Raw genomic sequence first — 12,461 nt, forward strand, 5'->3', positions numbered from 1 at the left:
CAGGGCACTGCTCAGCCAAGAACTTAAACATATTATTGTGTGAGAAATTTAGTTATATTCAGGGATGCCAACTTGAATATTGGGGGGGGGGGGGAGGCCCACCCCACATAATCAAGCACAAGACATGGCACATGAACCCCATCCGAATGGCAATGCCGATCAACTTTTGGCTGGCAGCCCCCTCACATATTTCAGCTGGGATGAAGGGACCTTGGCCCTTAGGAGTTGGCTCCTATGGTTACTTTATTGGTTTTCTCTGATTTTAGTATCTTCTGAATAAGTTCTGAAGGGCTAATTTATTTTATGTAGTTCTTACAACTTTCATAATGGCCCTCACAATAGTACTGGGGTGCATAAAATGACTAATGGATATGAAGTGAATTACTATGCAATTTACAGGCTTGCACAAGCATCTTACACGAGGTTAACATTTGTTCATTCCACCGAGATTTGCGCTCAGGAAAACTTCAATGTTGACTGTGCTAACTGTATGGATGCTTTGCTGCAATTCAGGAAAGCAAGCTGTATTTCCTTGAGCGCAAGGGAAAACAGAAGGAATTCAATTGTTTGCTTCTGTATTTTTAAAATGAGCAATCGTACCTTAGCTTGCAGTGTTTCCTATAAGAACCTTGGATGGTAAAAAGGTTTCCCTAAGATACCAAGTAAACTGCATAATTTCAGAAAAAGGTCCTAGACATGACTACATGCAACCAAGCAGACTATAGGAAAGGCCAGGTGGTTGAGTAGGAGTGTTTGGTGCTGCTCTCTGAAGGCACTTGAACAGCACCTGCTCCCCTGTAAATTAAAGTGGGGAAATGATTTGGGCCAAGAAATACCAACAGCCGTCTGGGGAGGAATCATGGCGGGCTAGAAGTTCCCTCTTGACAGCTCATCAGCAGAGATAATTATGTGGTGATTAATGACAGCCAAGCCATAAATCATGGTTATCACATTATCTCTGGAGAAAAGGGCTGCTTTTCCATGGCAGGGACTGAGAAACTTTCCAGGGACCCATACGTGGGGCGGTGAGTAACCAACAGCGGAAGAAAAACAATTTGTCTAAATGCTACATGCTAGTCCTAGGGGTTCTTCCAAATGTTAAAAAAGGAAATCAAAGTTGTACTTAATCCAATCTATTATTATATCAACAGTTGCAACTCATTCATTGGGGGGGGGGTGTTACTGCAAAATGCAACTATTGACACATCATTCTGCTTTATTTGTGTAACTAGTTTTATGAGTATCAAAGAAAAATGGGTGAACATCAAGAACTGAACTTAACTGCAGCTTACAGCCACTCTGACCATTACTGAATTTCAAGCAAGTTTCTTTTTTCACATCCTCAATCATGGTCAGAGTGTTTGCTGCTGAAAGTGTCACCAATGCACTTTCAGGCTGTACTTATGTATTTTTGATTAGATACAATTACTGAAAATGTCAAAATCTTTGTCAAGCTCACCTGTATGTTCTCACATCCAAGTGTGACAAAACCATACATGTTTTGTGAAACTTTTGTCCTGGGCACCAGCTCAATCTGCTAAGGAAACAGGGTGATGTGTATTTGCAGTGTCATCAAAAGGAAATGCCTGCACAGTAGCAGCTGCAGTTGTGTACAGTACTAGATGAAAGTTTTAATTCCAATGTACTTTCAATGTAAGAGGGCGAAAAGAACACTGTGCAGCAGGGGAGAACAGAAAATACAGGGTGTATTGCCAACATTGACACCAATGTACAAAAGTCCACTTTGATCATGAATATTGTTTGCAGTCAATTTGTAACCATCATACAAGCCATGATGGTAATATTTTTTGAAAGGTTTGAGGGAATTAGGGAAAAGCAGGAATTGTTAAGCTTTCTCCTTCCCTTAATACCTGAATGTCAAAAAGCACAGGGCGGTGTGATTATTATGTACTGCACAGAACATGATCCTAAGTTTTTATTTAGTGTTTTTACAATAATTTACAACAGTTCCTCGTGGCAAACTGGTGTTATTTCACACAACCATTGAACAGATCAGTAAAATAAGTAATTCAAAAACAAATTAAAACTCCTGTATGCTTATCCCAATCACCTTTCCTGAACAACAGGGAGCAGAACATTAACAATTTCTTGAACATTTTAAAGTCACAATCCTAAGCACATTTACTTAGAAGCAAGTCGCACTGAAATCACAGGGATTTAATAAAATAAATGTGTTTAGAAACCAGCCAGTTTCACACATAACCATCTTGTTCGGAAGATTTAGCATGGTAAATTAAGAACGTTGTTCCATGAGATGGTAGCCTCAATCCCATGACTCATCAGGTGCACTTATATTTGATGCTGTAAATCCTCCACCTCCTCCACTGTGGTGATTCTCTTTGCCATGGTAAACCTACATTAAATCAAAGTTGAGCAGATTTTCAAAACTATATATTGCAATGAGAAGGTATGCAACAGGATTACTTTTCTTCTTGAAGTACCTGCCATATTCTGGCTGCCCAGAGATCAGAAAACCTATAGCCATCAGTACTGAACACCAAATATTCTGAAATAAATGAGCTCTATAGTTCACTTCCACATTTGTGGTCTGAAGGACCTGAAGGACCAGGTGCGCAGCCTAGGAGTCATTTTGGACTTGCGTCCATGGAGGTGCAGTTTAATTCTGTGTCCAGGGCGGCTGTCTACCAGCTCCTTCTGGGACGCAGTCTCGCCAGAGTGGTGCATGCTCTAGTTATCTCCTGCTTGTACTACTGCAATGCGCTCTACATGGGGCTACCTTTGAAGGTGACCCGGAAACTGCAATTAATCCAGAATGTGGCAGCTAGACTGGTGACTGGGAGTGGCCGCCGGGGCCATATAACACCAGTCCTGAGAGATCTGCATTGGCTCCCAGTACATTTCCAAGCACAATTCAAAGTGTTGGTGCTGACCTTTAAAGCTTTAAACAGCCTTGGTCCTGTATACCTGAAGGAGTCTCCTTCCCCATCGTTCAGCCCAGACACTGAGATCCAGCGCCGAGGGCCTTCTGGCGGTTCCCTCATTGCGAGAACCGAGGTTACAGGGAACCAGAGGGCCTTCTCGGTAGTGGCGCCCACCCTGTGGAATGCCCTCCTATCAGATGTCAAGGAAATAAGCAGCTATCCTATTTTTAAAAGACATCTGAAGGCCACCCTGTTTAGGGAAGTTTGTAATATTTAATGCTGTATTGTTTTTAACACTCAATTGGGAGCCGCCCAGAGTGGCTGGGGAAACTCAGCCAGATGGGCGGGATATAAATAATAATAAATTATGATGATCAGAATTTATCTGTTTAATCTGTATTCAGAGATATACTACATTACAAACTGGTCTTGTGCACAACAGCCCTAAGAAAATGACAAACTATGTCACAACTCAACCAATACCAATACCATTGATACTTTCATTTGGTAAGTTGTCAGATACAAATTTACTTACTATACTTGCAAATACTTGTTACCCTCTTGACTGATGTAACTGCAGCATGTTTATGTCTATAGAGAACCTGAACCTATGGACTGTTGCCATTGCACAGAGTGCTCATATCATATCACCAAGAGAGTCCTGTAACAATATGAAGGCTCTCTATGCTCCACTCAAGATATTACATTACTGCTGAGAGATTGAAAACTGGCAACACAGGCTTTCTGCGGTAGCTGCCACAGAGAAATCTTAACACAAAACTAGTTTTTAACACCACATTAAAGGGAGTTAATTCCCGTTCCCACTGCTAGTTTTAGCATCTCTACGCAAGCGAGTACCTTGTTTAAACTTACATTATTAAACCAGAGCCATGAGAAAATAGCATCTGTATACAGAAAACCCCTGAGCCCCTGCCCCACTCTGGCAAATGTGATGAGCTCCCACCCACCCCTGATCTAGAACCTGAAGTGGTAACAGTGGATTGCTTCTAACCTCACAGGAAACCGCAGAAAAGCACTGTCTGCTTGCTTTTGCTGCATATGCATATTCCCTGGGAAGAGGTGTCTGCAGAGAAAGCAAACAATGTCTTTTCCTCCTGCATCCCCGGGGTAGAAGAATCGCTTAAGGAAGGCTGGTCCTTGGAAAATGGGTTATTTCCCCCCACCCCCTGGAAGCACATGCTGAGCAGGGGTTAAACTTGGCTCAGGTTTGCTGAATGCAGCTCTCAGGGGGGATAAAAAAGCAAGTTTTTGAAAGGATGGGCTTTCCTGTTTTCCCTCTTTTCTAGGAAGCACCACTTACTTGTGCAGCAGCTGAAGCAACCTTTAACAGAGGGGCCCTTCAGAGAGCAGTTTGGCTCTCTGATACACCTCCCACTCACCATCAAACCTCCCTGGGGCTACCTTTAACAAAGGTGGTGCTGCAGAGAGTGGCTGGGTAAACTGCTCCCTGAAGCACTCCCCCTCCCCCTTTTTATTAAAGCTTCCTGGAGTGAGAAGTTAAAATGGGGAGAGGGGGCTGAGGTGCTTCAGAGAGCAGCTTGTTTAAAAGTGTTCTTCAAGACTCTAAAAACTTTCAAGATTACCCATTATCCAAAATAAAGTTTTCGGATCAATCATTATCAGTGGTTCTGCTTAAGATTTACCTTTCGAGAGTCAACAGATGCAAACATGTTTCCCCTTGGACTGCTAAAACCAATTCCACCAGAAGTACAAGCAATCTCTTCTAGCCACACTGGCACTTCTTGCTGAGCCTTCAAAGAAATGTGATAGTGTGTCATTTGTTTTGTGACTTTCAGTTTAGTAGTAATAATAAAAGCAAATTTCCAGAACAAAAAACTTACATCTGCAAGTACTTTGACCAGAGGCTGTGCAATAGGACTGTCTGAATTAGCATCAAAGAAAGAAGTTGCTTTGCCAATATTACCACAACGCCCAGTTCGTCCAATCCTATGAACATACTCATCAATTGTGGAAGGTAGATCAAAATTTATGACATGTTGAACGTTTTCAATATCCAGACCTCTTGCTGCCACTGATGTAGCAACAAGAACAGGGCATTTTCCAGAACGAAAATAATAAAGAGCTTCTTCTCGCTCTCTCTGTTCCCGATCACTGTAAATAGAAAAATAATTACATCTCTTTCAAACGTGAGTGAAGTTCAGCGATTCTAATACACAAGCAAACAACACCAGGAATATTCTTATTCAAATGCATATTTGCCAAGTTAAACATGTAACTAAAAGCTAATATGTAATGATAAATGGCAGGAGAGACCAACTTTGCAGATATTTAGGGTCATTCAAAGTTAACAGCATATACGGCATGGCAAAACACATTTCATTTGTTCTGAGCATAAGTTAACATATATTCTATTACAATTTTATTATTACAAAACTTTACAGCTAATGGCTTTGGGGGGGCATTTCTTACTGTTTATCATAAAGTATAATTCTTGTCTCAAATAGTTGTGTGTTTCTACAGAGCTCAGGGAAATAAAGCAGTATATGAAAAGAGGAAAAATCTAAAGAGTGTCTATCAGCTCATATCATGACTACTTCAAAAGTCATTCCATGAAATATTTATTCCAACTTTTAGAATCCTCTATATGGTAAGTTCCAGCTTGTAAGAGGCTGGGAAACAAGTACATGAAACTTACTCTTCAGCTGTAGTTACCATAAACATATTGACAGTTATTAATAATGTACAATAGTTATTTAATTAAACAAAAGCATATCTCATCTTTCAAAAAACAATGTTTTATTGACTTTGTATCAAAATACACAAATAAAATAAAAGTTAAAACCATTTAGAAGATCATAATCACTTCAATTCAGAGACCAGCCAAGATTTATACTCTAAACATCCCTACGTATTCTCTGATGCTTTGGAGGCCTTTGGGTACAAGAGCAATCCTCCAGACTCTTCACTAGCTTCAAATTGGGTGGGGAGCTGTGGCACTCCTCTCTGTCAAGCTCTCTGTCAAACAACTGGAAATATTCAGGGCAGCAAGAACCTCACTACTTTTAGAATTTTGGAGAAGCTAAAAACATTATCGGGGGGGGGGGGGGGACACCTACCCTTTTCCAAGCTCAAAAGTGTATGAACCTCCACTAGGTTTGAAAGTGGTAAATGTGTATTAATATGCATGTAACCTGCTGGTGATTTTGCTTCGTGTACCAAGCTGGGAGCAAAGAGTACATTGTAAAAAAGCAGCTGAAGTCCAGTATCATGCCACGCTTTTGAGTTTCTGCTCAGATACAGCACAACCCACTGTTGCTTGTCCACTTGTGGCAATGTTGCCTTACAAGAAAAACAGGCATGCACAACTGTTTAACAAGTCTTTTGCTACCAACCTTTATGCATGGGAAGTAGCCATACATCCAAAATAAAACAGGAAGTAAATTCAGGAAGAAAGAAATGAAACCAACTGAGAACGTAGGTTTGGATTAGTATAAAGACCATAGAGTTAAAAGTCCAGATCCGACTGCAATCTAAAATGTTGAAAGCAATAGGGAGAGAAACAGGAAAACAAACAGTTGTAAAGAAGATACCTTGTGTAAGTTGCTTGTGTCATGTGCTCTAGCCTATGTACTGTTGAAAAGATTTCCTTTGCGTCTTTGGGCTGGTTTGGTACATAATACCCATAGAAGTTTGGCCAACACTCTTGGCAAACATTCAGGGTTTGTTCTTGGGTTTGCTTTTGCAATCTGTGTCTACTCTATATCCATTTTTTTGCGGGTAGGGGGAAGCAAAACCTCCTCAGAGCAAGTCTTTCACATAGGAGAAAAGGAGAATTGTACCCACAGTGTGACATCCACTCCAACAATATTTGATTAAGCGAGGCATTCTATCCATGTCACATGTACCAATGACTTATGATATGGTGCTATATGGATGAGCCTTAACTAGCTTCCCTCCCCTTCCACAACCAGGAGGTGGCATACTGCTGAAATAAGTTTCACTTTAAAGAAACTCATTTCAGTATTATGTTCAAACCAGAGATGACAGTTCCGTAACTCATGGCATGGAGCTTGTTTTAAACAAGCACCTCTGATGGGAGCATAATTCTAAGCTAAATTACTTAAAAAGTAAAAATAATATCAGAAGCCCTTCTCCTTACTGAATGGGAGGAAGTGGAAGTGTGCACGTCAGACTTTTTTTGCTCAGGGTTTTGAGCACATAGCTGTCAACTTTCAGATTTGAAAATAAGGGATCAGCAGCCTTGAAAATAAGGGATCAGCAGCCTCACCTGTCCCAGGGACAGTCTACAGGATGTCTAACAATCCGGGATAGCAGCAGGAAACGGAGTTGGAATAAGGGAATTTCCCACAAAAAAAGGGAAGGTTGACAGCTATGGATGAGCACACTCCAATAAACCATGGTATGGTACAAGGTGCAAATGCAGTTTTCAAGTCATCTAGATACAAAGAAAATTCTGCATTGCATCCTACTATGGAATGGTGCACTTACCAAGTTATGCAAGCCCAGATGTTTGAAACAATGCCTGAATGTTTTTCTGTGTTTGAAAAAGACCACTTTAGAATTGACAAAGAAATGATATGTCAGGATACCTTTTTATTGTATGGAATAGCACACTAGTTGTACTGATAAATATATCCTCGTATGTTTACCGTGAAGCTGAGAAAGAACACTATTCCAAATAAGCTGAAGCCACCAGTCTCATACCTTACAAAGCCCCTCCTGAACATAAAAAAGCTACCTCAAGTGCAATAAAGACATGCTGCTACTTCATTAAGACAGCATACTTCTGAAACCAATACTTTTATATAGTGTGCTGAGGCTATACTGAACTGGCATCTCCTTACTAAAGAATGGTAGGATAGATTGAAAATAAGGGCAAAGTAATATACACTGCAGGCAATGAAAAGGGCAAATTGATGGTTAGGATAATTAAGAACAGACATACCATATAATGGGGCAAGTAAAGAACCATCTTGCCCCCATGGAAGGAAAGAACTTTCTCTCTCTCTCTCTCTTTTTAAAAAAATCAATGCAGTTAGCTATTTGAAGGTCACCAGCTTATAGGGTGCTTTAAAAGTAATTGAATCATGATTTACTATGAATATATACTTACCCATGAATACTTGTTGTTGCTATGTTTTCTTGGCAAAGGAATGTTGCAATAAAGTCTGCTTTTTTCTTAGTTTCCACAAACACCATGGTTCGCTTATCACCTTTACAAAGGCAGACATAATGTTAAGATATATCTATTCAAATAAAATAGTAAATTAATAGTTTTCAAGTGCCAGTAGTAATTCTGATGCCCATATTAGTAAGATTGTTAAAAATCTAGTTTCTTTGCTTTTCAGTATTTTACGTTAAGCTACCATTTACTCATCCCAGCTTTTCTCAAGTAACCCTCCTTAAAATATCATCTTTAGCTTCAGATTGAGAGGACTGCTTTATTTTTAGCTTTCTGGAGAATGTTTAGTAATTTTAGGCATTTTATGAGTAACAGTTATTAATAGTACTTCACCATATAACTTTCTACCATTTAGCACAGAGTATGCTTGGAATGAAGCCAGTAGTTTCTAGTAATTCCCACCATACTATATTAAGGAAAGTCCAGCTGGATCTGGTTAAGGGTCCATCTAGTCCAGCATCTCACAGAGGCCAACCAGATTACTCTGGGAAGCCAAGCAATCCATGAAGGCACATACACTCTCACTCTCTCCTGTTCTGGCTCCCCAGCAACTAGTACTGAGAAGCATGCTGCCTCTGAAATCTTCAGACAGTAACTACTAGACATGGTAAGATGCAAAAGCAAGACTTGTAGCCTATACAAATAGGTTTTAAGGGACACACAGCAACAATCTTAAACGTTAACCAGTATAAAGTCAAATAAAAGCATAGGAAAAAAATACAAAATTCCAAATTGCACTTCCAAGTAATTCTGTAATAGCTAGACAAACAGAGAATGGATATTAGAATGACTGGCAGTATTTAAGGAAAGGACAATATTTTTGTCTGAGATCAAGGTGTTGCGAAACCCTAAAACCCAAGGCCAATTTGAAAATTAAAACACCTCTCTCGTTAACTTCCTAAATACAGCAATCTGGATTAAGCAACATTGCACTTTTTAAAAAAACTACAATCCATAAATAAAGGTTTATAGCTCATGGTTCTGCTCTCATAGAGTTGTATCCAACATTAGACATACTCCAATTAATAGTTTTCCATACATAGCATTTCAGATTCCTAAGTATTTTAGGGAGAAGGATACAACTTGCACAAATCTATTCCAAATAAAAATAAGTTATTCCAAATAAAAATAAGTTATTTTACTGATGAATAGGAAAATTTATACTTTTAGCCCTGATTTCACACTGGTCCAAAAAAGTTTGGTTTGACCAACAAGCAGGCTATCCTTATAAGTGTAACAAAATTCTGTGTCAATTGGTTACATTTCATTATCTTTCTAAGAGAAGAGACCAGTTACATGGTAGTTACCTGTGCCATTGAGAATCTCAACAAGCTTCTCTCTCTTGTCATACTGATTCACTTTAAGTATTGTCTGCTGAACATCACTGCAGGCTCCACCTACTTGTCCAACAACAACAAATAAGTACTCTGCCTTCAAGAATTCTCCAGCTAGCCTTTAAAATGAACAAATAAATCAAGTTAACTTGGAAGTAACAGTTAAGTTGAGGAGAATCAAGAGAAATAGCTTGGATAGTAAGGTGTATATGCAAGAAAGTGTATATGCAAGAAGTGTATATGCAAGAAAGCAGAAGTTAACTATCAGTCAGCTAGTTCTACAAAACCTATTCATATGTTCATATTATATATAGTGCATGCATTTTCCAATACTGTGTTCCAAAACATAAGCAACCTGCACAATTGACAGTGACTCTTCATATGTGTAACAGTCAGATAAATAAATGCCTCTCGTATTAAATGTGCAGGTGTGGACCTTTTGGAAAAACTCATGTTGAAATGTTCTCACTCTTATTAGTGATTTAAAATTTAGGATTCATGTTTTTAAAAAGAACATACCCACTGGCAGAGGCAGAGGAGCGCGGGGGGAGCGCACTGCCCCCAGCAGTGCAATCCCAGTAGGGTGCCATTGCGGCTGCCCCCACCGCCAGGTGCTCCACCCCCCAGTGCTGGAGCATGAAGCTCTGCCACTGAACATACCTCTGGATTTCTTCAGGGAAAGTGGCACTAAACATTAGTGTTTGGCGGTTTTCCTTTGATGGCATGCCTGGAGATGAAATTAATTTCTTCATATCTGGGCCAAATCCCATATCCAGCATACGATCTGCTTCATCTAACACCAAATATTGTAGCTTCCTCAGCCCAATCTAAAGAAATTTAAAGTTAACCCAAAAATGAAGAAAACTGACTTCCATTGTATGTGACAGCTATACAAACTTAACATGGTACAGTATTAAAAAAACACATCTGCAACGCTTTTCATCCTACTCCCTTTGCTATAATGCTCAGCATAATTAAACTCCAGATGAAAGTATACATTAACTTCTACAACATGGTTGCCACCTAGCGGCAGCAGTAGATTCCAGGTGTCAGGCTGCTACATTTAGACAAGAACTGGTTCACTTCACACACAGTACAGCTACATCAGTGTTACCCACAGAAAACTCCACTAGTTACTCCACTAGAGTTCTACGACAGCAGGTGCTTCTGCAACAGCACATTGACTCAAGAGATTACAGCTAACACATGCACATTTCAGCAGCAACCTTGGTAAGCATTTTATTTTATCACAGGTAACTGAGTTGCAAACAGCATCTGTATACTGTACATTGCCAACATAGATAATTTAGTAATGTAATACAGTAAAAGCACAGCACTTGTTCTTCTGCCTAGGTCAGTGCTAGGCCACCCTTAACAAAATATTTTATATTTGTTTTGTGTCTATGTCTGAGCGCTTGTAGTAAACCAGTGCCATAAAGGCAATTAAAATGTATTTCCATAATACTTAGTTGATGGTTCCCCGGTTTTTTTAATTATATAGTGGATTATCAATATTTGTTGTAATGAGAAAACACTTCAATTTATGGGGGGGGGGGGGAAATTAGCACACAGATCTCACCTTTTCTCTGCCTATGAAATCCAAAAGCCTTCCAGGGGTAGCACACAATATATTACAACCTTGCATTATCTGACGAAGTGAATGACCTGTTTGTGTTCCTCCGTAAGTCACAACTGGTCTTATACAAGTTCTAGGCACAAGAAAATATATTGCATTTCTCATTTAGTGATAATAGTGAACACATTTCAATGTCTCAATACCCACTTACATATTGACATAACGCCTTAACAAAGCTGCATTATCTTCTTTTTATTTTATATTAAGTGTTATCTCCTGTACTACAAATTTAATATATCAAATATAAAATCCACTGAACAACCACATGCCCTTTGTGCATTTTAACAGGGCTTGAATTCCACATGATGAGGAAAACTCACTGAAAATGCATGGAGACTGTACTGCAGGAGTGTTTGATGGGTTGAACCCAAAGTTACATGATCACATTTTAAACTCCCCCAGAATTTGCAAAAAGCATTTTGCTAATCTGATTTTGGAATCAAGTAGGCTATTTACTCTTAAAAACATAGCTATCAATATTTGAACACTATTCAATTTTAACAGAGACTGTTGAATCATTTCTGAAAAAACAAATATAAGAAAATACAACACAATAGCTGTTCCCTCAAGACTGAATTCCAGAAGAGCATTAAGATATATTGCATGGTAAAGATAACACTGTCACTCTAATAAGATGTTAACCATTTTAAGTACTGCTTATAGAACAGGGGTTCGGCTATATAGGAATTGAATCTGGGATATCTAAAGATATCCAATATTAATTTATACCGGAGTCAGTATACTTCTCTCCAACTCAATTCCCTAAAGGTATGAATTAAGAGTTCCTGAATGGTTATTACTTTTACACATCAGTATGATGTAGCTGCTGTGGGGTCACCTGTGGTTTGTTTGGGAGAAACAAACCACAAGCTCTGGTGTGCACATCAATGCTAAGCCAATGCTCTGCTTTGTTTTTCTCTTATGAAATACCAGAGGAGGGTTCCACGAATGAGCAGTATGCATCAGCATATATCTGCAATAAAACAGACCATGACTTTCCTACAGATCATGCCTCAATGCTTTCAATACTACTTTATTTCTGATGAGAAGTTTCAGGTGTTTACATTGCCTTCCATAGACCAATGCAAACAGGCCTAGTAAGTGCATTCTTATAAGGTCAGATCCATCATTTAACATGCAGCTTGTGGAAGCTATTCACTATGATGTTTAATCTTCAAGAACATATTCAGAGTCATGCAAATCTGGTAACAGGCCCAGGCTAAATGGGAAATGTAGGTCCCATTTAACCAAAGCCCCCACCCCATTGCCTCTACCAGGGGTACTCGGGAGTAGGCCTCCTCAAAATCATGGGCCTATGCCAACCGGCCCACCTACCTCCCCCTCTGGTTTTTGCCCTCACATGTTTATCATCAAATTCCCCTTTTCAGTACAGTATACGTATT

At 39.4% G+C, this 12,461-nt stretch overlaps 1 protein-coding gene across 11 annotated transcripts in view; it reads right to left on the bottom strand.

The window, feature by feature from the left end:
• Positions 1-1,921: 1,921 nt before the first annotated feature.
• Positions 1,922-12,461, bottom strand: part of DDX4 (DEAD-box helicase 4) — a 28,669-nt gene continuing 18,129 nt past the window's right edge. For 10 of the 11 annotated variants that reach the window (XM_077936372.1, XM_028748556.2, XM_077936375.1 and 7 more), the window contains 7 exons: positions 11,002-11,131; positions 10,083-10,249; positions 9,396-9,541; positions 8,020-8,119; positions 4,766-5,036; positions 4,568-4,675; positions 1,922-2,374 (listed from right to left, as the gene is read on the bottom strand). In XM_077936372.1, the coding sequence (XP_077792498.1) occupies positions 2,285-2,374; positions 4,568-4,675; positions 4,766-5,036; positions 8,020-8,119; positions 9,396-9,541; positions 10,083-10,249; positions 11,002-11,131 (1,012 nt within the window). In that variant the 3' untranslated portion in view covers positions 1,922-2,284. Of the gene's footprint in view, positions 2,375-4,567; positions 4,676-4,765; positions 5,037-6,375; positions 6,416-8,019; positions 8,120-9,395; positions 9,542-10,082; positions 10,250-11,001; positions 11,132-12,461 lie in introns of those variants that run through there. The other variant, XM_077936376.1, reaches the window with a different exon arrangement.

Source organism: Podarcis muralis, chromosome 11 (genome assembly GCF_964188315.1).
Source record: "Podarcis muralis chromosome 11, rPodMur119.hap1.1, whole genome shotgun sequence".
NCBI lineage: Eukaryota > Metazoa > Chordata > Lepidosauria > Squamata > Lacertidae > Podarcis > Podarcis muralis.